Source organism: Alligator mississippiensis, chromosome 5, assembly GCF_030867095.1.
Source record: "Alligator mississippiensis isolate rAllMis1 chromosome 5, rAllMis1, whole genome shotgun sequence".
Taxonomy (NCBI): domain Eukaryota; kingdom Metazoa; phylum Chordata; order Crocodylia; family Alligatoridae; genus Alligator; species Alligator mississippiensis.
The window spans coordinates 54,050,732-54,078,261 of NC_081828.1; the positions used below are offsets into that span (position 1 = coordinate 54,050,732).

The 27,530-nt window shown below is 47.6% G+C and overlaps 1 protein-coding gene and 1 long non-coding RNA gene across 2 annotated transcripts in view; one reads left to right on the forward strand and one right to left on the reverse strand.

Moving 5' to 3' along the window:
• Positions 1 to 785: 785 nt before the first annotated feature.
• NMNAT2 (nicotinamide nucleotide adenylyltransferase 2) overlaps positions 786 to 27,530 on the reverse strand; it is a 99,484-nt gene continuing 72,739 nt past the window's right edge. The window contains exons 4-11 of the mRNA XM_006274476.3: positions 23,516 to 23,594; positions 17,182 to 17,308; positions 15,490 to 15,570; positions 14,534 to 14,578; positions 12,354 to 12,430; positions 5,581 to 5,682; positions 5,031 to 5,098; positions 786 to 4,431 (exon numbers count right to left, since the gene is read on the reverse strand). Coding sequence (XP_006274538.1) covers positions 4,329 to 4,431; positions 5,031 to 5,098; positions 5,581 to 5,682; positions 12,354 to 12,430; positions 14,534 to 14,578; positions 15,490 to 15,570; positions 17,182 to 17,308; positions 23,516 to 23,594 — 682 coding nt within the window. The 3' untranslated portion in view covers positions 786 to 4,328. The remainder of the gene's footprint in view (positions 4,432 to 5,030; positions 5,099 to 5,580; positions 5,683 to 12,353; positions 12,431 to 14,533; positions 14,579 to 15,489; positions 15,571 to 17,181; positions 17,309 to 23,515; positions 23,595 to 27,530) is intronic.
• On the forward strand, positions 4,109 to 27,366 carry LOC109286330 (uncharacterized). Its single transcript, XR_009462449.1, has 2 exons — positions 4,109 to 4,198; positions 26,986 to 27,366. It is a non-coding gene; the product is annotated as an uncharacterized LOC109286330 (long non-coding RNA).

The window sequence follows — 27,530 nt, forward strand, 5'->3', positions numbered from 1 at the left end:
AGGAAGTAAGTTTTATGGGAACTTTTCTCTTAGTTGTACACAACTCTCATAAAACTCCCCATTCCTCCCAAGGGGAGAAGTCATGGTTAGCACTGGTTAGAGCTTACTGGCTTTGCTGGCAGCTCTGGATGGGGCCAGCTCCTACATCTCCTTTTCTTTACATAGCAGCAGCTACCAGCATGGATGCTTAGGGCTATAGGTAAGCAAGAAATTTAGAGTTACCAGGACAAGGCTTACCATGCATCAGGTCGTGTGATAACTGCTCACGTGCCCAAAGTTACAGCATGGTAAATGAACACTACACTAGGGCAGATTTACCTCTGAATGAAGCAGGGTTAAGTGGCCCTTCTTAACCTTTAATTTATCCTGGCGTAATTGCAGATGCCTGCTGTGCAGCCCTCCCACCTTGTTTCCTGCTGTTCACAGCTTCCTCCAGGCCCTGATTTGCTCCAGGTGAACTCTGATACCTGTGGGAGGAGGAGCTGGCACCAGGTGACCTAAAGAGCTGGCAAGTGCAGCTTATAAAATTTGTGAAAAGTCTTCCCTCTGTCATCGTAAGCAGTGGCTGCGTGGGTGTCCCAGCAAGGAGCCTGGAAGCTTCCCTGGCTGCACGTTCAGCAGTGAAACACTGAGGCCCACTTGCATCGGTTTTTTTTTATTACATAATTTAAACATTTTGCTGATAAAGATTTTTTTTGTCAATGACCATTTTTAGCAACAAAAATTTGGCTCCAAAATCTTCCACGAAAGTGAAACTGGTGACATGGCAACTTCGATCCATCTCGTTTTTTTTTTTTTTTCTTTTAAAACTTTTTTTTATTCATTTCAGTTAAGCAAATTGTATTGTTAAAATCTCAGGTTCAGTGACCCAAACCAAGAGCCTCTCCCAGCCCCTGCCCCCACCCCCTTCACTGAAAGCCCCGTTCCTTGCTGACTAGCAGCACGAGGGTTGTAGATGGAGGTACGCTTCCTCCTGCCAACCCGAGATCATTTCCAAACCAGTCCCGAGAGCCCACTACAAATCCCCCACCCCCCTCCCCCATAACATGGGATTTACTGAGCAGATACATGGACGTGTAGATAAGACTAGTAAGACATAGTATATTCATCATCCATACCACAATGCTATGTTCCTAAGGCATGCCATCCTACACGGGATGAGTTCGAAAGCCGGCCTGCTTTCCCATACTTCACATCTTGCACGCTTCGTTTGCCTGAGGGAGGGTTTTCCAACACCTGGTATTCCTGCCTTACTACTTACTAGTTACAATCCATTCCTTCCTCCCACTTCAGGGCTGATGCACTCCTCTCTGGGTTCAGTCCCTCTGTGTGTGTTGGTGGCTTGTTCTATTCAGTGATTGCTATTTCTCCTCCAGCTGTGCCCAGCTTGGAGTTGAGAAGTATGGTGGGTTCCGGCAAGGAGCCATTGCTATTCTCTGAAATAACTCGCATGTGAAACAGAGAGAGCTCATGAAAAGCTTGACACCCACAGAACAGGAAGAGCTATTTGTCTAGAGGAGTTTAGCTACTGGCTATGTACATCAGGCATCAGACAAAGAAATTGCTGCTCCCTCCCCACAAAATGACTGTGCCCCTTATATACACCTGCTCTGTGTCAGAGCAGGGGGTCTCCAGGTCCTTCCCATGCTCTTGGGGGCAGCACTAGGGCAGAGCTAGCAGCATGAACTCCAGATTGAGAAGTCCCTGAAGAGGAGGTGACCCCATGTGTGGCGTCTCTCACCCACTCCCATCGCCCCTTCTAGTTTCTGAGATGTGGTAAGCAGGAGACACAGAAACCAGACCAGGGGTTTGGCCTGGAAACGCCAGTTCATCCTCCACACACCCTTCCCCCTTCCTGGTCACAGGCAACTTCATTGCAGCAGTAACAATTTCTGAGCTGGCTGCTTCAGACGGGGGTGATCCTGGCAGGGGGAAGATTGCTGGTAGCGTCACTGACATCCCACCGCCTTATCCAGTGGACCACGGTGGGCACCAAGCAGAGGTCGAGGGATTTCTGGGTTCTAAGTCCATCTCTGACGTTGACTTACTCTGGACCTTGGTCAGAAGATCAGTCATCTTAACTTCTAGGCCTCAAGACTTTCCCTCTGTGACACAGGCATCACCATACCTACCTCTGATGCCTGCTCCGTCACTGTCATCAGGGTTGCCACCAGTTGCGTCTGCTATTACAAGGGGCCTTCTTGGCCTCTGGCTTCTCCCTTTGCAATTGGCTGTTACAAGTCCACAGCAACAAGGTGCCTTATTCAGTGGGTCACCAAATCCAGTGCAGTGTCTCTTTGGAGCTTCCCCTGAAGCTTGTGCTTCAGTGCAACCCTTTTAGCTCCCCCTCCCCCTCGCATGGGAGACTTGCAGCCCTCAGCTGGACATGAGCAGCAGCGTCTCTGGCTGGGGCTCCAGCAGCCTCCTATGGTTCAGAGCCCCTGGCCTGGAATGGGATGAAGTGTTTAGTTACAGACTGGGGCTAGGACAGGCTTTGTCAACACCAACATAACAGTAGGGCATTGGCAGATGCCCGAGAGTTAAAGACAAACAGCTAACCCTCCCCCCCAAAAAAAAGACTGATGGCTACACTGGAAAAAAATGAAGGGCAGAAAGATGAAATCTAATGCTGGGCTTTCCCTTCCTCTTGAATACTGCACTAGTTCTGGATGGTGTACTGTCATGGAGACAGGAGCTGAGTCCCCACAAGTCTAAAGCTGGCCTTTCTGGTGCATGAGGCCTGTTCTCATGTCAACTCCCCCTGTGCTTTCCAACCCACATTCCTCTTGCACTCATTCCCTTGCTGGCCTTCAACTAGAAGTGCTGCACTCAACACAGTCCCAGACAGGAAAACCCAGCTGGAGGTCCTCCTGAAGGAGGCAGACTGGAGAGGCAAGCAACTCAAGCAGCCAGTGAATGTCACATGTTGAACAGGCTCCCCAGGGGCAGCTCAAAGCCTGTGGCCTAGAAGAGAGGAAGATGGCGGGGGGGAGGGAGGGTGGATAGGAAAGGGGAGGATGCAAGCAGGAATAGAGACTACGCTATCTCCCGGAGGCAGGAAGGGAGAGACAAGCAAGGAAGTCGGTTCCTGAGGAGTAGTTTGTGCCTATCAATCAAATGAGCGCCCTGAAGGCCTGGGATTCTCCTGAGAGCCGTGCTCAGCTCAGGATTAATTAGCTACGACTGAATCCTCACCCTTGCTGACTTCATTCAGCCACTGCTGAAATGACACTGTAACCCCCAGTGACAAATGTGTCCCCCCACTTGGTGCACAGCAGCAGGTGTTGCCTGGTAAGCAGAAATAAGTACAGCAGCCTGTTGGCAAGTGTCAAACTGTACTTCTAGGGTTACAAAGTACCTCATCCTGTGAGCCCCCCAAATACAAAGACTAATATTACAGAACGCTATAAACTCATGATCATCTTTGAGGTGGGGAGAGAAATAGGGCCCACAGTTTGTGGCTGCTATTGGCTTTCCACAGTGCTGTGTCTGTTGCAACAGGTTCTTTTGCAGGTTCTGTCCCTAGCAGCCCTCCACCTGGGACTCAAAACATGGTGCAAACCTAGCCCAGCCCACAGCAGGGATGTTCTGAAGCTGGAAAGGTTTGTTTGTAGTGGAGAATCATTGAAGGATAATGGCCACTCCTAATGAGTAGTTGCATACAGCAGGAATGCTTATTGCCAGGCTGAGGTTTGCTGCTCCCCTTTGGGAACCCTAGCTCCAGAAACACAATTGCAATTTAGATTTTTTTTTTCAGCTTCAAAGGTAATTGGGTCCATCCCTGGCCTGAGGACTCCCTGCCCATGCTAAGTCTGGGCTTTGAGCCAAGCAGGTTGGGCCAAGCACGTGGTGTTCTGAAATAGTGCATTGTACTGAGAGAGGCCAAAGGGGCTCACGCTAAAACTATTAAAAAGATCCACCAAGTTTTATTTAGCTGAAGTGCCAGAAAATGCAAAAGAACAAGCCCCTACTCCCAGAGCATGCTCAGTAGGCAGACAGCAGAGCCACTTCCCTAGGGCATGCTGGGAAGGTGGGCACTAGAGCCGCCTCCTGAAAGCATACTGAGTTGATTATATCTCTATTTGCTCTACCCCCTGTGTACAAAGGGGAAAGGTTCTCCAAAGAAGATTGCTGAGCTGTGCAGCTGGGGTGTGCCACAGTTCCCTGGAGATTCCTGCACTATGGAGCGTTGGAGTCGGTGAGTGAGACAGGCAGACACACGCAGGAGGCCGTGAGAGAGACAGACAGACACAGAGAAAGAGAGAAGTGTGATGGAGAGCTGTAGGGAAGTGGAGCGATGGGGTTGCTTCACTGTGGAGCCTCGGGCTCTACCCAGAGGCATTGATGTACAGCTGGCTCTTGAGGATATAGTCGATGACAGGCTGACTCAGATAATCCACGACGTGTCCGTCCCCATGCTGCAGGGCCAGTCTGTGGGGGAGAGAACAGAGGAAGTCAAAGCTTGACAAAGCTGGGCTTTTGTCCTGCTCATGCTGCCCTGGTGTAGCACGAGGCTAGGGTATCATTCAGCATGTTGTAGGAAGGGGAAGGGAGCTTTACAGCCATATGGCTAGCAGTCCTGTTATTGGGGTTGCTTTCTTACATGGCCTGATGTTTTAGGTGGGAACCACTAATCTTAACAGGCATTTAATTAATGCAAGTGCATGGTAGAAGACAGAAGGGGGAAGGAAGGGAAGGTTGATGGTTAATGCGTCTGATTCAGAAGATTAGGGTTCAACTCCCTACTCCGCCAGATCTCCTCAGTGACATCAGTTTCAGGCCTGTAAAACTGTGGGTAATAACATTTCCCTCCTCTATGGGGAAAGACCAATGCCCGAGTGACTAGGGGGTGCCTGGACACTGTGGAGGTGGAATCATAAGTCCCTAGATGGGTAGAGAGGATTTGTGATAATTGTTTGGATGGTGGGAAATTCTTGGCTGCAGTGGGTGAAGCAGGTGTGTGCCCTGTGGGAATACTGGGCCAGGTGAGTACATCTCCCCTGCTGCAAGAGACCCTTGGAGTCACGTACCTGCTTTTGGTCGAGCTGACAATTGACATTGGGTGGTTCACGTCATCCTTCACCACCAGGATGTTGTTCTGCAGAGAAAACACATGGATGTTACTGATGGCAGGTTCTGTTCTTTCTGGCTCATGCATCTGGATCATTGGGGCTCTGGTCACGAGTATGCTAGAAGCCAGGGCTGGCCTGGGTAGCATCTTGATGGGCTAGTTCCTAGGGTGGTCATACGGACTCCCCATTCTAAATGGTGAGTTAATGCACAGAGCTGGCACAAGACCCATCAGACCTAATGCTGGCCCTGTGCCCAGGGGTGAATGTTGCCTTGACCGCACAGGTTGGGAGTGGATGGGTGCAGTGCTGCTGCCCCCAGGACTGCCTGAGTGGCAGCATCACAGCAAGACTATCCCATGGCCACCACAGCTCAGAGAAGCTTGGGCTCCCGGCCTTCTCACAGAACATCGTGGTCCAGCAAGTGCCCAAGGCTAGTCGGGAAGGATCATCTGCTTCCCCCTCACTACTGAAGCTGCAGGCAGTGCCTGTGTTGTATGACGTGACTTACTTTGTACTTGCGGAGTATTGAGGAGTGGTTCATGATCCGCTCGGGGTCCACACCATCCCGTGGCAACACCACGATTCCAAACTCCCCAACTATCACCTCCATCTGGGAGCAATGCAAAAGGGGACACATCAGATCCTTGTCCCTCCCTAACCCAGGCCATACTCGCCAGGAGATAACCTCCTTCCCTCTCTCTGCTGCCAGGTGCCTGACTCAACAGATGCACTGCAGTGTTTTGTGGCATTTTCAATGGATCCGGGTGTCAGCTTTTCCACTTCCTGCACAATCCCATGAAAGCTTCAATAAAAACATGACTGTCCTTAAAGAACCTAACTGGCAACTTCATAACTGTTCTGATTATGTTTCTCACAGAAGCTTTCAGTGCATTGCTTTCCTGTGAGCTTCATGCAGAGAGCTACCAGGACTTTCACTCAAGTTGAGATCTAGAATAGAAAAGCTTTTTCCCAGATAGCCTGATGTCAGTGAATGCTAGCAGTTAGCACCCATAAGACAGTGGAAGAGGGCAAGATGAACCTCCCTGATGCACTGAATCTGGCACTGTTACCATGCTGGGGAATGTCAGTTCCTTGGTGGCCAGGTTTTGGTTTCATGAAAAGTGGTTCAGCTCGAGGTTTGATTCTGTTCCAACTACTGTAGTCTGCTGACTGGATCCCAGAGCACTGACCTTGCAGTGCAGCTGTAAGCTAGTCTGTACCTCCAGCTCACTGGCAGATGAATCTTTCATCTGAACCCCTTCAGAGTAGAAGAGTTGATTATTAGGCCATGCGTTTCCTTCAACAAGCAGGGACTTGCTTTTTGAAAAAGAAAAACTAAGCTTTGCCTCTTATCGATCTACTGAGTTTACTGTTGGGTTTCAAGCTTGTTTCCTGACTCTGCTTGGGACCTGATGATATAAACCATTCCTGCCAGCTTAATACAGGATTTATCATTGCTCCTTTTGTCTTCTCATCCTGGGACTTATTTTCCCGCAGTGACATGTGTCAACACCATTCTGTTTCCTTTGCTGGGTTCTGTTCTAATAACCCCTCTAAAGCAGCGTAGCAGATGATAGTGTAGCAGTCCAACCTATTACAGATGCTGATGCTTTATTTCATATCATCACTTGAATCAAAGCTCAACCATAAATCCCATTATTTCCACTGAGACAGATACATTAATACTTGAAACACTATCTCTGGGCTCTACACTGCTGCCCTTAGCTTTAGCATTTGAACATCTTCCACAAAATCAATTTAATAAAATCCCTGATGGACAACAACATTGCAACTTTGGCACGTCTCCCTGTACAGGATCAGACTTCTGCTTGGGGTAGTGTCTTATTTTGAGGAGGAAGTATTTAGGTCAGAATGGTTTTAAGACTAAAAGAGGTGTCTGAACCAGGAGCATCATGGTGGAAAGACTTGATCAAAGAGGAAGGCCTTGTAAGATTTCCTAAATACTCTGCAACTCTGGATTCAACTGATACCTCTGGCAGATTGTTTCATAGCTGAAGGCTCTGGAAGGAGAATTATTTCATAGATTTCATAGACATTAGGGCTGGAAGGGACCTCGGAAGATCATCAAGTCCAGCCCCCTGCCCAAAGGGCAGGAAGTCAGCTGGGTTCATAGGATCCCAGCAAGATGAGCATCCAGTTTGCTCTTGAAGGTGTTCAATGTAGGCGCTTGAACCACCTCCGGTGGCAGGCTGTTCCAGACCTTGGGGGCTCGGACAGTAAAGAAATTCTTCCTTAAGTAAAGAAATTCTTCCTTATTTGTATCCATCTCTCAGGTTTCCTCCTGGGCTTTGTGATTTACATTGCCCCAGAGGAGCAGCATTGTCACGGGGACTGTAGATTGAAATTTGGTCGTTGATGTAGCTGGGGGGCTAGATCCTTTGACAGCTTTGAGAAGTAGGCCTTAAACTAGCATTGGGAGCTCATTTTAAATCAGCAGAGAGAGCTGAGTCCAGGCTTGATGGGCTCAGAGCAGCCTGACCCATACAGCATTCAGGTATCCATGGTCTGTACCCACTGTGGGCATTTATACATATGCCGAGAGGCTGTAATTCCAGCATGTCAGAGCAGACTCGATTACTGCTGGAATGTGGTAATGACCACGCTCTAGCAGACTCCAGCATCACGTGTATCAGCGTCCCCATGCTGAAAAATGGCGGCATGGGTGCTTTAACTAAAGCTCATTCAATAAGCTTTAGTTAAAGTGCCCCCCACTGCCATTTTTCAGCACAGGAATGCTGATGCACACGATGCTTCAAGTAATTCATGATGCTTCAGGCGCTTCAAGCTCTTGGAGCTGCTGTAATTGAAGCCCTCCCCTCCCCCCACTCCCAGACCATGTGTATAAATGCCCTGGGGCTCATGCATCATCCTCATGTTCAGTTACTGGTATAATAAAGTCAATCTGGATGAGTGAAATGCTGTGATTCTTATTGGAAAGGAAGGGAGAATGTTTTCTAGCAAGCTGGTGGTGATAGGAGGCATTTCTGAAAACTGGTGCTAAGTGGCCATTCAGACCTGGGTGTGGAGGCTTGGCACCACTTTGATGACCAGGGCTGTTCCTTCTCAGTGGGAGGTAGAAGTGACTCACCCAGCTCTTTGAAGCATTTACCATGTCTAACAATTCCTTGCAATGTTAGCACTCCTGAGCATATCAGAAAAAAAAACTAATCAATAAACTGTCATCTGCTGTTAAATATTAGCTCTCTTCTATGAAAGCATTGTTCCTCCAAGCAGGTGCTGTTTACACAAAGCAAAGAAATGTTCATAGTGGACTGGCTGTGTTATTGTCATCTGTTACTAAGTGTTTTGTGTTGTAAATGGAGAGACAGGGAGCTGGGCAGTAGGGCTGTGTGAAGCTTGGGGTGCTGATTCGATTTGGAGGAGATCTGGCCCCATTTGGTGGCTGAACCTCTAAATCCGAATTGAATCAGGGAACCAATAAAAAGGTCTGAATCGATTTGGAAAAGATTCAGGGAGCCTCAATGATTCAGGCAGTTCCCCACTCACTGCAGCCGGACTTGGAGCTGGTAAGCAGAGGCCGCCGGGGGGGGGGGGGGGGCCCTGTCAGGCTCCATCCCCTGCCTGGCCGCCCCAGCGGCCCCTGTCTGCTCCCCCAGCCCCTCCATGGCTGCCCCGCCTGCCCCAGCTCCGGTCCTTTAAGAACCCCCCCCCAGTTCACTGGCTCCTGCAGCAGCCTCAGGGTTTTGGGGGCTCATGGAGAGCCCCCCCATGTGGTCTGGGGCAGCAGGGATCGCTCCCGTTGGGCAGGAACTGGTGAGTCTGAGGTTTTCATGTTTTTGTTTTTTTCTTAAAGGGCAGGGAGCTGGGGTGGGTGGGGCAGCCATGGGGGGCTGGGACAGCGGGGGGCGGGGGGCAGGGGGCTTGTGGCAGAGCCCCCCATGCAGCAGGGGGCAGTGGGATGCAGCGGGGATCACCCCCTGACACGGCAGCACCCAGTGAATGGGGGCTTTTTTCCCCCAAAGTGCTGGGAGCTGGGACAGGCGGGGCTGGGAGAGCAGGCAGGGGATGAGCCTGTGTGATTTGGCCAGATCAATTCGGGACACTGATTCAAATCACAGAATCAAATCACTGTCCCCTGAATCGGCTGAATACAAATCCAAAGCAAATACTAGCTGCTTTGCACAGACCTACTGGGCAGCCTTTTTTCTTCCTGAGCCCAGTCATTATATTTTTGAGTATGATTTCAACTTTGAAGCCCCGGGGTCTAAATTAGGGCATCTGATCCTGTCCCTGAGCCCTCAGTACAGCCAAAATACAGTAAAAGCTGTGCTATCCGGCATCTTACAAGCCGATATGCTCTACTAACTGGCATGCCGGCTTATAAAATAAAGTGAAACTGGAAGTGCCCACTGTGGCACTTCCAGTTCCTCCACGCCCCCACAGCCTGGGGCAAAGCAGCCTGTGCTGCCGAGGCCCACAGCCCAGGGGCATAACAGGCTGCACAGGGTGGTGTGGGGCCTGCCTCCCTGTCCCGCTGGGCCCAGGAGGGGCAGAAGGATGCCCCAGATGCAGCATGCGAAGCGGCAGCCAGGGCCGCTTAATTGACCGGCATGTTTTGTTATCCAGCATCCCCCATTCCCAGCAGATGCTGGATAACAGAGCTTTTACTGTAATGAATTTTAGGTGTACAAGTGCTGATCAGAGTAGTAAAATACAGAACCAGGGACCCTAATGCAGCACCCTAAATGCCAAATGCTAGTTATGTCACTCTGTGAATTGGTTTCCACTACATGTCCCATTCTACAATGGGCAATTCCCAAAGTAATACCTCTCCCCAAGTCTTTGCTCTAGTTGCCATAGAGGCAACAGAGGGGAACGGCTGCTGCTTCTTTACCTCTGAAAGTAGTTATGAATCTCAATTCCTTCTGATTTCACTATCTCTGATAAGTGCTTGCCTGCCTGAGAATTTAGTGAGCAATGGCAGGGGAATCTGACTTTGAGATCATCTGGTACTGAATCAAAGATGAGGCCACAGGCCATTGTCTGGCAGTACTGGTGGGTTTGTCCTATGCCTGTCCAGTTTTTCCTCTCCTCTCTGTTCTTTATCTCTCACTTTTCTTCTCTAACTTCCATCCAAGATGTGGCTACCAAGATCCACCTCCTCCTTGTTGGCTACTCTGTTATCCTGTCCAAGTTCCTGCTCAGACTTCTTGTTGCCCCTGCATCAAGTCCAAGTTCAGTCCTTTCAGGGAAATGGTACTGATCTTGTTTCTTGCTGTACCCTGCTGCCAATGAATCCCATCACACCAGTCTCAGTTCTGCTACACCATTCCTGACAGGTGGAATGACTTCCTTAGCCAGGCATGTGGAGGCTCTTCCTCACACCTACTTGAAGCTCTTCTTTTCTATGAAGCCTACTAACAATCATCCACTTCAGTAGCACTGTGACTCACCCAGTGGCAAGAAAAGAACATCACTTCTGTTACCTGAACCTCCCCCTGGCATGTCTGATTGTTGTTGCCTATTTACATTGTAGACTGGACTGTGCTAGTAGTTTCTTCTCGTGTCCTTAAAAAAACAAATGTCTACTGCTTTTAAAAGTAGGAGAGAATTTCACACCTTTGAGTTCCACTCAGGTCAGAGGATACTAAATGTAATGGCTTGTGGGAATGTCAATTATGGTCCGCTTGATCTGCTTTGACATTCAAGCATCAGAACTTCTTATGTCCTTGCAAGATGGACATGTTGCTTTTATGTTGTGCCTGATTTAGGTAGTTCACTGGCTGTGATCAGTTGGATACATGGACAAAGCTGGGCAAAGTACCTCCTAATCCTACCTCAGTCCAGCTTCCTAATATATTCTTTAAAAAAACATTGTTTGCTTGTTTGTATCTGCTTTTGCCGATTTTTGTAATGACTGTTTTCCCCTGAATACCAGATGCATCCAAAGCCTGACTCTGGTTATTCACAGACTTAAATGCTGTGCTGGAATATGTCCTTGAACCACTAGACTTCCACTGCTAACATCTGAATGGTAATGCTATTTTTAATGTTGATAGCTAGAAATCAGCCTCCAATAAATCCATTGAAACTTGGTGACTTCAAGTAAAATATGTTTTTGCTTGTGTCTCATATTGAGAAAAACCCTACATGGCAAGTGGGGTCACTAATATCACACTTACTTATGACGTCTATGTCTCACCGTTGCTTCTTGGTAAGACTAGAGCCTGAGGTAACGTGTGCATTACAAACACCTATAAAGTGATCTTTTCCTCCAAATATTAGTGCTGCTACCTCATGACTTATACTGCGAGTCTTATTGTATTTGGTGTTTCTACTTAAAGCCCCAGCTCTACGAGTCAGGTGACTGAGAGAACCTCAACATTTTTATTTTAAGGCATCGGCTTCAAGGCCAGCTGGTTGCAGAGCAAAGCTTGAATATGTAGCTCAAGTGTTCCCTTAAAAGATGAAGGCATGAAAAAACCCATGTCTCATTCTTCTTTTAATAGCTCAAGATTTAAGGGGTTGTGGGGTGGGGGCAGACTGTGCCTTCTGGAATGATTGGGGTGGGAAATGCTGTATGCAGGCTAAAGATAAATGAATCAACCAACATTTAAAAATAAATTAAAAGACATTAAAATGCATGGGCCGTGGAGTATGACTGGTTGGTTTTGCTTCCTGGTTCTCATGCCTTAGCATGAGATGGCTGTCTGGATTCCTAACACTGTAATGGAAGGCTAATATTAAATGGATGCTGTTTTGCCTTGTCATTAAAACGTTTCTCTCCATTTTGAACCTCGTAAACTCCTCTTTCCCTCCCCTGGCCCCAATGCCCTATTTAGGGCCTGTGTGCATTCAATACTATGTGCCTATTAACAATGAGTTTGGGATACAGTTATTACAAATGTCTTTAGGAAATACACCTTCAAGTTTACCCTTTAGCAGCTGGATTCCATGGGTTCTTTAAGTCTGTAGTGGGGTGGAGAGAAAAGCAGATGTGCTTGGGAAAGAGTATTTGGATCTAAGATGAAATAAAAAAATGAGTGGAGTTTGAGAGTCAGGCAAATCCCTTACTTGCTCGCTCACACAGAGCGGCTAGTGTCATGGAGGGGGGTGGGATGGAACAGCAGACGGAGGCAGACAGCTCCAGGTCTCCCAAGAGAGTTGACTGGGTCACTTCCTGGGAATATTATGCTACATGTAAGGTCACCATGGATGAAAGCAAAGAGGCAAGAATGAGTAGGGAAGGGGAGGAGGGAAAGAGCATATAACTGTGCACATCCGTAGACTGCTACTCACGTCAGACTCATTCCAGAGGCCTGGGATACAGAAGGACTCGAGCAGGTCACTGCCACAAAGCAGCAAGATCCGCAGCTCTAAAGAAAGGGCGTAGAGAATGGCAAAGTTCAGAGACACAGGCTGATTGTTCCTTCCGAGACAGGGCTGAACCTAAAAGTCCTTACTTTGGGCTTCTGGGAGAATGGTCTTTTTGCAAGACAAACAAAACAGGGTTTGACTGTGGCTGTGACTGATCCTATAGAACCTTCTGCCATGCAACCGGTGCCAGCTGCAGTGCAGTGCCCTGGCCTTGCCCCCTGTCCAACCTCATTCCACCTCTCTCCTTCACTTTATTGTGGCTTTGCTGTGTGTTGTTCAGTCCCTGCTGTGTCCCACCTCAGGGAAGTTCACGTTTCAGGGTGTATGGGTTTGTGTGGAGTATCTTGTGAAGAAAGAGGCGGCTCCTGGATGTTACAGGTCTAGACAAGGGCTTTGGGATACTTTGGGCTGATAAGGATTCCACTGAGGTCCCTAACAGGACTGTCTGGCTGCTTTCTTTGCACTCCTCAATTGGCTTTAGCTAATCAAAAGTCTTCCAAAGAGGCTCTGATGCTTGCTCATGGACATACCTATATAGGCTTTCCTGCCTCCCCTTTATGTTCCCTTGTTTGGATCAATGTCCCTTGACTGGCTTTACTGATTTGCACAACTGGTGGTATTCGACTTTGAAACCATGCCAGTTACTAATCCTTAGAACATTAGTCATCTATGAGTCTGTGGGTTGGGACACAGTGTTGAAACAGAAATCTCTGGACAACATTACAGTTGAATCACCACTTTTGGCCACCAGAGGGAAGCAGCAATATACTGCTTAGGTTGTGAGCCAGGGAATCACTTGATTTAATACATTACAAAGCCACCCCCTGCTTCTTGCCCTGTCACTGCCACCCTTCCCTCTCTGGCTGGGCTTGAGTCACAACATCCTTCAATTCCTATCCCTCTCTTCCATCCTGAATAGGATAGAGGGATCATTTCTGGCCTGATCTGTGCTATGTTGTAGTCATGACGGTCTAGGGAACATGGCTTGTGGCTACTTCTGATAACTTTCCTTTGTTCTACAGGTTTTCTCTCTTCTTCCTTTATTAAATGACAATTTTCATTTATATAAAAGGCGTAAGCAAAAGAAGTTGTATGGTCTGGTATTTAATTCAGGCTGTATCTGCTTCTCTCCCAGACCTAAGGAAGGGTACTTTGTGGCCAACAGCTTTGTCTACTATCTCTCCCAACTGTAAAGTTGGTTCAGTGAAAGATACTAACAAACAAATCTTGCTTTTACGATTTGAGTAATTGCTAAGGTAACTAAAGAAGAAATTACTCACCACTAAAATTGGGTTAAGAAACACCAGCAACAAACTTCCCTACAGGCTTCCAATACCCTCCGCTTGCCAAAAACAAAGATGTTTACAAGGGTACAAAGCAGTAGCATAGATAGTGGGCAAGCGGGGCACCAGTCCTGGGTGCCAGTTTAGAGGAGGTAAGTGCTGCAATGGTCCCTGTGTTAGTGCTTGGTACCCCCAAGTTTAGTGCCTCCCCCTTAATGCTTTATCTCAGGTGGGCTGTCCCAGCCCCCCATCATTAGATAATACTGTAAGACCCATCACCAAATGGACTTGGTGCTCAGTCTTCTGAACTGGTTCAGTGCTTACCTCATGGCAGTGGGGAGAGGTGGGCCCATATCACTTAGAACATATTGTTCCATATGGGATACCTTTCATGGAAGGTTTCAATGCCCTTGGGCTAATGGGGAGGTAACATCATGCCTCTCATTCCAGTTGCTGAGCAGTTAAGTGATGGGGCCAAGGTCCAGTGAAATGCTGGCAGAATTGGGAATAGAACCCAGGTGTCCTGACTCTCAGTCCCCAGTCTTAACCTCATCATGCAAAAATCATCTCAAGGCATCTCAGCACCATCCATGAGTTAGTCCAAATCGTAATGAATAGCATCCAGTGAAAGTGATCCAGCCTCCTAACTGGGCATCTACCCTAAGCTGGGTGGTTAGAAGCACCTTTTATCTTTGTTCTCAGGACAGTATGTCTGAATGCACATGTGCTCTGGTCCCTCTATGTGCTGCTCCAGGTTGCGGGGACAGAGCTGCACTCTGACGGGCCCCAGTTTCCCGAGGGGGACCAGTGCTTACTCACCAATCTCCTCGTATCTCATCACTGTCCCCAAGTTGGCATTTTCATCTGGAAAAAGAGAAGAGCTTGAGTACAAACATCCCATGAGCCTCGTGGCTTGGACTGCCCAAGAGGAGAGACTGCTCCTTAACTGCGTGCCAACAGCACCCCAGTGCTAAGAGGATGTTTGGTCAAACAGCCTATGCTTTCTTCTTAGCACAGTCAATCCTCATGTTTGCACTTGGCTGACCCTTGGCTGCCCTGTTTACTGCCATATGAGCATGGTATGACTGAGCAGGTCAGTACTAAGGAAATGTAATGGATTTTCCCTAAACACAGTTTTTGAAATAAGGCTGGACATCTTTCTGTGGATGTCATCCCTGTTACTGAACCCAGCAGGGAAATTGCTGGGTGAGGTTTTGTGAGTTGTATGGTGTGGGAGGTCAGAGTATCTAGCTGTCTGGCTTTCATGTCTGTGCATCCAAAGACTCTTTAGATTTTCTAGTCATGTTTGGAGATGGTGTGCCCAAGGACTTGTATGTGGGACATGGATTCTCCTCCCTTTAGAATGACTCTGAATCTAGATAAACTCAAGAAAGACCAAGACAATAGTTGTTGCTATACCTTTTCACCCTGTGTTGCCAAGCTGAAACAGGGCAGAAGCTGCTGGTTGAGCTAATGCTTCTCATCACAGATAGCTCCAGGTGAAATATAAAAGGAGAGGGGGAGTGGTCAGGAAAATAGGAAGGTGGGGGGTGTGTATGTACTGCTTCCCCCTGGATAATCTCTGTGACAACTTGCAAGACACTGTCTGAGACAGTGCTGGGGGCCAGCTCCTTAGCTGCTGTAAATCAGAATAACACTGATGTCATTACTATTGCCTGATTGATGTCAGCTGCAGGTCTATCCCTGGGTGGAAAAGCAGAGCTGTTGGGGCAGGCTCACAGATGAATGCAAGGATCTGTATTTTGACAGCATACCCACAAATGTGAAGTGCTCCATTGGTGGGCGAACACAGCAAATCCTGCTCAGGCTTTCTCCCACTTTCCCCAAGATCTTCGCTAAAGAGAGAGAGAAAGAAACAGGTAAGATGCTGGCATGGAGTCTGAGATCTTGGCGTAACATATTTTTTTCACTGCATAAGACTGCCTGATGTTTCTATACAGGGCACTGAACTCTGTCCACAGAAGTCAATGGTCTTCTCTGCTGGCTGAGCTCTGAAATCAGTTGGCTAATCTCCAGCTTCTACATGCCTTCTACCAGCCCTGATGGACTCAAGAGTCACATAAAGCCTTATTTCTATTCAATTCATTTAAAATATTCATTTAAAAAGGCCACTTGAAAGAGCCTTTTTCCCCATCTTGTTTCTGAAATGGCCCAAAAACTTATGTAAAGGCTCCTGCCCAGTAACCTGCTGGAAGTGCCACTCGTGCTGGTTTCTCCACCATAGCCTTAGACTCTGAAAACTCTTGTTCTGTTTCTTGATTTCAGACTCTGCTTAAAACTCTAATTTTATGCAATTCAGATTTTTAAACAAGTAACCTGAGCACAGTGTGCTTGGAAAGGCACCTGGAATTTCCAAGGTTGCATACAGAAAGCGGGTAATGACCTCAGGTGGCCCACTGCATGTAAAATCATGTCCTTAGTGTGTGTCTGTGGACTTGCAGAAAATAAGATACCTTTTCATCAGGATCATTGCCACCGTAACAGCTAATGAAATTGAAGGTCCTTTATTCACTCCCAAAACAGCTGCTGCACAGCCATTGGCAGTGCAGATTCCTCCCACTGCCCTGCCATGAGCCTTTAAACTTAATTTGAAGAGACCATGTGTGGCTATAGAGGGCAGGTCAGTCTCCATGGCCCATTTGATCCTTGTTCACTTTGCTAATTAATGCTAGTTGACCTGTGCTCACTTAAAGCTGAATTGAAATCATCAGTTCATTTTACAGAGACCTCCTCCCTCAAACAGTGATCAGGGGGCATCATGTGATGACTGTCTCATGTTTTCTATCTGAAATGGTGCCATTGATAGGAAAAATTCCATATTTGATTAGCAGGAAGTTAATATGGTCAGTGAGTCTGACAGTTTGGAGGCCTGGAAGAAGTGATGTGTGAAAATCTTTTATTTGAAGTGGGTAACCTTTATGGCTCAGCAGAGGATAAATTTAAGTTGAGGGCTAAGAAGTGAAATGGAATTTTCTAATTCAAACTCTGCTCAGCAACCAGATGTGAAGAGTGAAGGACCCAAGTCCCTTTTTAGCTTCCAGTGAGGCTGATGCTCTTAGAGATTGTAGTAAAGATAAATGACCTTCACATGGCACAAACTCATCCCCACTAGAACCCCACCAAGAATACAGACTGTAGTAAGACAGAAATAAGATTTAAAAGGTCCTGAAGATCATTAAAGGATTCAGCCAAAGACAGGTCTTCTCGCATCCAAGCCTGAGCCCCAGATTTGGTGATTTGCATTAATTTAGAATCTCAGTTCACCCTTATGATACATTTTGGGACTATGCACAACTTGACTCCAAACCTTCATTCTTGTTTCTTGGATATAGTCTCTTATACCTCTTCTTCTCCCCAGTCTCTGGGGAACAGGTTTTAGTTTTTGAGGGGGACATTGCAATGGCTTTCCTCGTCCTCCCTTTCAAGAAGTCTCTCCTGAGGCCTACCTGCAGTAGGCTTGTTGGAAATGTTGCTGTTCTGATAGATGGGCTGTGGAGACTCATTCTGGGGCTGTCCAATCACTGGTGTCATGGAAGGTGTGTTCACATTGGAGAGGATACAGCCAGTCACTCGCTAGGATGGAGAAAAAATGCCAGGAGTCAATAATGCAGCTTCTTTATAGCTAGAAAACCACCCACAGATCTACAGCCCTCTCTCTCTGTCTCACTCCATAGCTGGCCCCACAGCCCATGAATTAATTTCATTTTTAGCATAAGACACATCAGTCTCATTTCAAGACTCATTCTCAACCAGTGGAAAGAGAAAGGGCCATGTGACCTAATGAATGGCGAAGAAGCCAGAGAGCACTTAATTGTTACCCAGAGGACCACAAAGCTGTATTGTAAAGCAGGGCTGTCCAAGTGGGGATCCATGGACCATGAGGGGTTGACTCTCAGCCCTGAGCTCCTAGTCTGAGAGCCTCTCCCTCCATCACTCTTTTGCTGTTGCTGCCAAGGTTTCTGGGCTTGCCCTTCCTCACCCAGCTGCTGCTTTCTGCCTCTGTCCGTGAGGGTGGGATGGGGCAGCCCAAAGGGTCAAGGGACCCCACAGTGTAGGAGTGCCTGTGTGGTGCAGTGGGGGGCATGGCATGTGGTATATTTGGCATGCATCATAGGGAGCATGCAGCCCTTAGCCACTCACAAGTTGGTTAGCTAGCCCTGTTGTACTGAAAGAGGCTGCCAACAAAGCTGCATCTGTCCATTGTGCATTCCAGTCTGTTGAACAGTGCAATAGCAATGCAATACAAAGCAATGTTATTTTTCAATATCAGAATGTGCTTTACTTTTGAGAAATTAAAGTGGAAAAAAAGGAAGGAAGGAGTGGGAAGAAAACACAAGAGACCAGATTAATCTGCTGCAAACCTGCTGGCTTTCCAATTTGACTTGTACTGACTCCACTGAAGTGGTGGAGTTGCCCTAGAGCTGAAATTGTCACAGGACACCTAAGCTTAAGACTGTGTTCCCCACCCATCAGCATTAGCTATGCTAGGTGTTATAAATGAACAGTCTGAATTGCAATCCTATTGCTACATAATACAATCAACTGCAATGAAAACTGTGACTGATTCTACCTTTTAGAAGAAGGGGCACATTTTAAAAAAAGTCCTCTAAATTTACATCCACAAGTCCATTCATCCAGTATTTTGCGTGTTGAAATCATTAGGTTTCCCCAGGCAAAAGAATCTGCATATGTACAAAGTACTCTGATTACCTAATTACCCAATGATCATGCACAAATTGAGTCAGTCTGAGGCCCCCAGAAAGAATGTGTCCACTAAGTGCCTCCATAAGTACAGCACTCACCTACTTGTGATGCATGTGGTGTGGGAATAACTTGATCTGTACATAACCACTTTGAGAAGACAGCCCCAAACCTTGGTTTTAATAAAACACCAACACAAATTTCCTTTCTATTTTAGCCCCACACAGTTGCTGGCAGCCTGTACTCTCAAGATAAATCCATAACATTTCTGTCTTGCATTTTTGGGCGTAAGATGAAGGACAATGCTAAGCAAGAAGGGAGATTCTGTTACACCTATATATGACTTCTGTCCACACACTCACAGATTTTATATCAGCTTTGCAACATTCTCCTCACCCCCTCGCAAGAGCTGAGTAATGTGTTGACAGGCAAGTCAAATATCAGCAGTTTTTTCCATTATTGTCAATCATAGTAAAGGTAGATGAGCAGGTTTTTGTGCCTAGACTGGGAAATGTTCAGACAGTTTTCAGGACTGATTTTATAAGTTACAATTTTACTTGCAGGTTGTTTTTTTTCTGGAAGCTCTAGATTTTTTTTTCCCCTCCAGTGTTCTTCTAAGCATACAAAAGCCCCATTCAAATGTCCTCTAATGTGAATTTTGTGCCAGCTAGACAATCCTGGATATGAAAGAATATAGATCTGGCAGAGGTAGAAGCTATGAGCTGAGCCCCCACTGCCAAACGGTGTGTTCCCCTTCTGTGTCACAGAGGCTGCCACAGGGGGTCATTCAGTGGCCCACTGTGCTAAGTTTGTTAAAACAGGTTCCAGTGAGTGCTGGTTGAGGATGGTTTTGTCTATCATCAGATTGTCTAAGCCACCCATCTCTGGGGTGACAGGGAAGGAAAGTCTTTGTGATCTGTTCCATTTTTATGTCTCTGCAGAGTAGGCTAAAATGGTTTCCAATTAGTGCTAATTGGTGCTGGGCTTTGTAAAGCAGCCACCTGACCACAAGAGCTTGGCTGAGTTTTCCAATGTCATTTCACGTGGGCCACTGAACAGCTGCTAGATGATAGTGCATTTCAGTCCATGTTGCAGTACCTGATTGCAGCCAGTCCCTTATCATGTGACCTGCCAATCTTCTGAGCCCTGAATTTCTCTTTCAGGAAGCAATCCTGAGCTGTATAGGAGAGCTGGCTCTTGATGTGACAGAGTAAGTCTCTGTGATGTGGTAGCTGCACCTGTCCAAACAGAGCCCCCCCACCCTATTATATTTCAGAGCTGCAGGTTGTCAAATTTTCTCCTAGGCTCCAGCCCCTACACCTTAGTCAGGATCTGACTCCCTAAAGTTGATAATTCACCACATCCTAGGGGAGAATTATGGTATAACGATACAAAAGTTTTCAGCTCTTGTATCAAATCCCACTTCTTCCTGAATCAGCCCCTCCACCTCCTTCCTTCCACTCGCCTCTGACTGGAGGCAAGAAGCAAGCAGACGGGGCCTAATTAATTGCAGAGTTTTGTAGTGGCTACTGCCCTGTGAGCTAACAGCTTTAAAGGAATGCTAATGCAGTTAGGGAGAGGGAGGAATCTACCTTTCCACTGCTGTGCAGCTGCTGTTCTGATCCATCCTACACTCCCCCTATAAGCCCTTTCTTCTGGTCTCCTGAGGGACTGACTCCACCTGCTTCCCTTCAAAGGACCTGGAGCTGTCATAAAATTTAACCTGGGCAGAAGGTGGATCTGAAGTTACTCAGAAATACTTGCCTTGTTCCCTCAAGGTGACAACACTGCTGGTGGGACTCTGGCATTCCTTCCTCTAGTCAGCTTTGCAGAGGAAGGGCTGGGGTGGCTGGGAGTAGCACCATAAAGTATCACGTGAGACATACCTGCTGCTTGGCTTTCAGTTCTTGTCTAAGATGGCAGGACTTTCATGCAGGCCCTCATCATCTTGCACTTCCATTCCTGTAGTCTGCATCTCTCTGGCCTTAGTGCATAAATGCTTGCTTCTCCTCCTTGGGTCTAGCTGAAATGCAGCAACTGAGGCAATCTTCCTTTCTTACCACCTCAGCTCAATCTTTGTGCCCCTCTTGGAGGACTGTGGGCTTAACTCCGATACAGTCAGGTGGGTGAAAAACTGGCTGCAGGATAGGACCCAGAGAGTCGTAGTGAACAGATCTGTGTCATCCTGGTGAGAAGTGGGCAGCGGTGTCCCGGAGGGGTCGTTGCTCAGTCCAGTACTTTTCAACATCTTTATTAATGATTTGAATGTGGGGGTGAAGAGCTCACTGGCCAAGTTCGCAGATGACACCAAGTTACAGGGCAGCATGGTCACACTTGAAGATAGGCTACACTTACAGGTGGGCCTAGACAGGCTGGTAAGTTGGGCAGATCAGAACCTGATGAAGTTCAACGTCGAGAAATGTAAAGTGCTCCACCTCAGGACGAGCAACCCCCAACACACCTACAGGCTTGGTGGCACCAAACTGACTAGCACCATAAATGAAAAGGACGTGGGCGTAATAACAGACCACAGTATGAATATGAGCCGGCAGTGCGATATGTAGCCAGTAGGGCAAATAATACTCTGGCATGCATCAATCAATGAATCTCCAGCAAAGCCAAGGAGGTGATTCTTCTGCTGTACTTAGCACTGGTGAGACCACAGCTGGAGTACTGCATCCAGTTTTGGGCAACACGCTTTAACGAGGATGTGGACAAACTCGAGAGAGTCCAAAGAGCCACCCATTTGATCAGAGTCTTAAAAGGCAAGCCATATGAGGAAAGGCTGAGAGATCTGGGACTCTTCAGCCTGAAGAAAAGAAGGCTGAGAGGGTACCTGGTAGCAGTTTACACAGCACTGGGGGAGTACATCAAGGGCTTGGTAAGCAACTGTTCACCAGGGCACCTGAGGGGAAAACCAGGAATAATGGCCACAAACTCCTGGAAGATCGATTTAGGCTCAACCTTAGGAAAAACTTCTTCACAGTCAGGGTGTCCGAACTGTGTAATAAGCTCCCTCCAGAGGTGGTGTAATCACCTACCCTGGAGAACTTCAAGCAGAGACTGGATGGTCACCTTGCTGAGGTCACCTGACCCCAGTTGTCTTTCCTGCTTGGTTCAGGGGGCTGGACCCAATGATCTTCCGAGGTCACTTCCAGCCTTACAATCTATGAATCTTCTGGCCCCTATGACCAACTTGTTTTTGCTTTAGGGCAGAGGTGTCAAACTCATCAGGTCCAGTAGGCTGGATGAGTGGCATCGAGCCAATCCACAGGCTGGAGGAGTGGCATGGAGCTGGTCTGCAAGCCAGATCAGCCCCAGAGACTGGCCCCACCTACTGGATCCAGCATGCAGGGTTGGTCCAGTGTGGGACATTGTGAGCTCTCTGGATCCAGCCTGGTGTACCACAGGTATGCCAGATCCAGCACTGCATGGATTTGGGCCCCAGCACATGCCACATGTGGTGTGCAGGTCCAGTCCAAGGCTAAACGATAAAGCTCTATGGGCTGGATCTGGCCCAAAAGATGTATCTTTGGCACTCCTGCTTTACACTCTTCTTCATTTGGCCCCCATCCATCATGGCTATTAGCCAATCACCCAACTTCCCCCTTTTTCTTCAAGCTCCTCCAAACTTTCTCCTTTCCTGCTTTTCATCAAAATTGCTAAACCTGCCACCTTCTCTCTCAGAGTCTTCCTCCAAACCTGCCCCCTGCAATGATGCCTTCAAATCAGTTCTGCCTGGCACTTAGGAGGCAAGTAGCATGCCAAAACTTCTTGTTTTTTTAAACCACTCTGTTGGTTTTGTTGGGGAGTCCTTCCTCCCAATCCACACCTGCCCATTTGTCCCCTTCATTCCAGGTCTTGATGACACCTTGGCTTCACCAACCCTTCCCCTGTTGCAAACTTTGGAGTGTAGGATGCTTGTCTGAAACCATTTGCTGGAAAGGTGGCAGGAAGTCTCATTTCTTCAAGGTTTGTAGTCTTCTTTCTCAGCTCTGGCTGGGCATGTGGAGGGACTTTTCTTCCTGGGTTAGGTCTTTTGTTCTTTGATGCTTTCTTAGCATTGCAGAGGCTCTCAGATGTTAATACTATGAGTCATTCTTTTGGGTCAGTGTAGCAGGTTTGGGTTTGTGGGGCTATTGGGTAAGTAAGCAGTGCATCTTTCACTTGTTTTGTAAACATTGTCTGTTTTGCTGGACTGGTTATAAGACTTGTAATGTCAACATTTGGTTAGCTCTGAGCTTGTCCTTCTCACGTAGAGTTGGCATTATCTTCAAGTGTAATCCTCTCCAATCCTCTGCAGAGATACAGGATTTGCTGTTCCTGAACATATTACACTTACTCCAGCCTAGTTATTACAAGTGTCCTATGAATGATTCATCTGGGTCAGGACTAAGAAGTGTCTCCAGTTGAAGGTTGCTGCTATTTAGGTGCTGGTAGCATTCCCTAGTTTGCTATTTTTAGTAGCCAGGTAATTTCTATAAGTGTTTGGAATCCTTTGAGCAATTATTTTTTAGAGGAGCAGGAGCATTGGAGTTTCATTTTCTCCTGCCCTCTGGCGATTGATCGGTTTTGTACTGTGTGGGTGTATTGATCAGGCTGGATCATTTGCTGCAATCTGGGCTCTGTACTTTGCTGTCACAGGATGACATGAGCACCCAGTTCTAGAAGACTGAGTTCTCTTATCAGAGAGCTGGGCTCAAGCACATGTGCAATATTATATGTCACCTACTCATACTAGGCCTGAACCTCAGCTGAGGTAAATCAGTATAAGCCCTTGGGCTTCAATGGAATGCTGCTGTTTTATCCCAGCTCAGGATTGGCCCACTAAATATATATGGCAGTGGTGTAATGGATTCAACCTGATACAGAATGAAACCAGTTGTCTGTAAGGGCTATTGCTGACTATACATAACCACACTGATGAAAATGCCTCTTGCTTTGAATCCAAGCTGCTATCAGGACACATCCCCATGACACTAAAGCCACGCAGTAAATATGCACAGTCCTAAACATTTTCTGGCATCACCTCCTCCCCTGTTCACACCTACCCCTCTGCAGACCACAGATAGGACTTACCTTCATCAGATCACGGTGGTGTTCCAGCACGCTGCATGTAGTCTGCCAGGTGTCCTGATAGCACTCCCATGGGTCCACCCTGGAGAGAGGAGAGAGCATAGCAAAAAAAGTTTGTGTGTGAATGTTGCTTTGTCCCTCACTACACAGCTTCTTCATCAGCAGTGGAAGAGGCCAGGAAAGGGAACCTAGAATGACCATCCTGCTGGGAACATCCTTGTTAACACCACCAGGGTTGCCTGGAATCAAAGGATGGAAATAGCTAAAAATAGCTTTTATAATCACATCCTCATTGCATCTTCCTCACCTGCCTCTTATTAAATGGCTCCATCCCTGCCCCCTCTCTATTCTTCACCGGTCCTAGTTGCATCTAGCTAAGGAATGCATCTACACTGAAGTCGTAAGTGTGACTTCAGCCTGCAGTGCATAGGCACACACCCCCTAGCTTTAACCTAGCAAGCTTAGGTGCCAAGAGGAGTGAAGGTAAAGTAGCAGCATAGACTTCACAGCAAGCTCACAGTCTAGGCATAAGCCCAAGGAGCCAAGTATGCTTGCACAGCCCTCACTGGATCCTGTGCCTCTTCAGCTGGGCTACCATTGGTGCCCCAGCTAGCTAGATCAAAGGGAGGCACAGACACAACAAAGGCACTGCGACCACCTCTCATGATGGCAGGGTAGACGTACCCTGGGAATGGCTAAGACTTCTTCCCTCCTAGTTCCTCCCCAGGTGTCAGACAGCATGTGGAAACATTCTAGACCAGGGGCAGGCAATTATTTTGGGCGGAGGGCCACTTACTGAGTTTTGGCGATCTGTTGAGGGCCACATGGGTAGCCCTGCCCCTTGACAGGTACCCTGCCCCCTGGTCACCATCTTGGGACTGGAAGTCCCACCCCCTAACCCCCAACCTTTGCCACTGGAAGCCCCTCCCTTTGCCCCTGGAAATACTCCTTTCAGCAAGGGGGCACCTCGCAATCTTTGCCATCTCAGAACCAGAAAAACACCAAATTATATTCTAAAAATCAAACATTTACAACATTAATTTGACTTAAAAAATATTTTTGTCCTGATTTACATGTGTTTGTGTAGTGTACATAGAGGTGATTGCACAATAGCTTAAAATGAAGTCTTTCTCTTGTATACTGTGGGGGTGTGGGGGGTATGAGGGGGTGGGTATAGGCTTGTGGGGGGCTGTGAGTGTGTGGGTATGCGAGGGAAGCTGTGTGTGTGGGTGGGGGTATGTAGGGGTGGATAGGTGTGTGGGGTGAGGGAGCACATGGGTTTGTGTGGATATGTGGGGTGTGTGGGTGGGGGGTTTGTGAGGTGCTGTGTGGGGGGGGAGGGTGGCTGGGGTATGTGAAGGGGTGTGGGTGTGGGGGTCTGCATGTATGGCCAGTGTGAAGGGGGTGGGTGCATGTGTATGATGGGGGTCCTTGGGGGACTTGCCCTATGAACACACACACATGCACACTCCCTCTCCGTCCCTCACTGTGCGCACACACACAGTGTGCTTACTACACACTCTCTCTCTTCTTCCCTCATTCCTCTCTCTGTCTCTGTCTCCCCTTCCCTCACTGCATGGACACGCACGGACACACACACACAGACAAACCCCTTCTGCTCCTGCCCCAGGGTACCGGCACGGCTCCATGGTCCAGCGATGCAGCTGGGGGCCACGTGGTGGTGAAGCAGCTGCGTGCAGGGAAAGCAGCTGCAGGCAGAAGCTTCTGGGTTGGGGGTGGGGGGCAAGACCGGGCTGGCCTTTCTCCTGTCTCCTGCTGGCTTCCCCTGGGTCCTACAGCCCCTGTCTCCTGTCATATTTTACAGGCAGCCAGGAGCAGATAAATATTAATTTTCTAAACTTCTTAGGTGCCCTGTGAGCCAGATAAAATGGCCTGATGGACCAAATCTGGCCCATGGGCCGTATTTTGCCCACCCCTGTTCTAGACAGCAGCTTTGGTAATTGATCCAGCAATTGGAGAGAAACACGTGGTCCTCCTGAGCATGAAGAAGACATGTGCCTGGGAGTATCTGCTTGGAATGAAGAGTTTATGATCACTCTTATACTCTCTTGTCATGCATCCTGAAAGAGCATTCGGGAGGAAGCTGAGTGAAGGTCTTCACAGTGGCTGCTGGCAGGGGGTTACCCTGAACTACAGCATTGCTGTAGGCAGAGCACTGGATGGGAGGTCATCCCTTGGCCCCTGTAGTACAATGGCTGGGAGACCTGGCGGGAAATTTTGGAAGATAAACTTCCTAACCAGATAATAGCTGTGTGTAGCTGAACATACAACATCAGTAATACGCTGCAGTGATGATTGCCACGAGCGCAAGCAAAATATAATGTAGACTTATATCGCCAATGGAGGAGTGTGTATAGCTGCACTGACAGCCATTACTGCTCTTTGTAGATTTACTGAAGGGTTAATAAGAGCAGTGCTAGGATGCATAGGATGGAGCTGAAGTATTTGCCTGCACTGAAGCTGTAGCTGCAATAGCCAAGCCTAACATAAATGAGCTTGCTTGTGTAAAGCGATTTGCACCAATGCAATTAACTCCACAAAAACAAGCCAGGTGCGGAGAGATGAGCTGTAGCTATTCTCTGGCAAGATTTAATTTAGTCAGCTGTTGTTTCTTGAGAGGCCACAGGGCAAATTTGCTAGTCTGATGCCTCAGATTACCGGTGTTAAAACAGGGATAAAGTGAAAGGCAGTCTTTTCCTTTGAAAAGCTGCTCACCCTGGGCCTTTTTTCCATGGTGGGATACTAGCTAATATTTTTTTCCCTTTCTCACATGTTCATCAGTTGTCAGTGTCACCAGAATGGTCTCCAGGGACTTTCCTGGCATTGGGATTTCATGCTTGTCACTCATGGGCTGTGGGCTCCAAATGTGTGGGAATTTCTCTCCCTTCACTATGCAGCGTGTTGTGAAAGACAGACCTCCAGTGCTGTGGCTGGAACCCTGCACAGGCTTAATTGAAAACTTAATGAGCTGCTAAATTGGGATTTTTCTTACACATTTTCTTAGCAGTTGAGTGCATTTTCTCACTAACCCCACCTGAGTGGCCTGAGACATGATCTCACTAATTAAAAACATGCTGACTGCCTAATGTCTAACCTCTGAGCCACACATGCCTGATCTATGTTCAAAGCAGCTCTACACTTCATTCTGGTCTGCATTACTTTTGTTGACGCTGACAAAATAATGGAAAACTGTGCTCTTTGAATCTGTGCACAGCATATCATTTTTCAGACACGCATACTCACCAAAGCCAGGCAGTGTGCAATCTCTCAATTCTACACGCAGGACCAGCCACCCAAACCCTTCTTTGTTTCCAGAACATTTGATACATTTTGGTTTCTGTCCATGCTATTGTTATGTGTTGTTTTAAATGCTTTTGAGTCTTGTGGGTGTAACAGCTGCCCTTCCATTCAAGCTAAATGAGGGAGCAGTAAAATTTCCCTTTTTTTTTTAGCAATAGCTGAAACAACAGAGAGGCCACCACCAGACACAGACTGCCAGGCAAGGCTGAGTACAAACTATATCCTGTGGGCTGACAGGCTTCCTGGAGTCTCACCACCATCACAGAGGCGAGGACATTGATTGATGAAGCTGTGCTCTTGAGGGAAGCAGGAGAAAATACCAGAAAGCAGAGGACAGAAAAAACTGAATATACAGTCAGAACAAGAATGGGAAAGGCGGCTCTGAAAGAGAGAGTGAGCCTCTGGGTGGAGTGCTGGCTGAGTCAGGGGCTTGGAAATGTGAGCAAAGACATTCTCTGGTTTTGTTTCAGCAGTGTGCAGGGAAACAGGACTTTGGATGTTTTTTATAAATAAACAGGACTGCATCAAAGAAACCCCTGAGTCTGTCATCAATTCTCTCACCTGGACAACTTTAAGACCCCCATTTTTTGGCTAACTGCACTGGGCAACCATATCTAATGCTGGCTGCACCTGATCCCCAAATGCACTGAAGTCGACAATTTTACTGGAATCAAGGGACTTGGACTGGGCCCCGTGT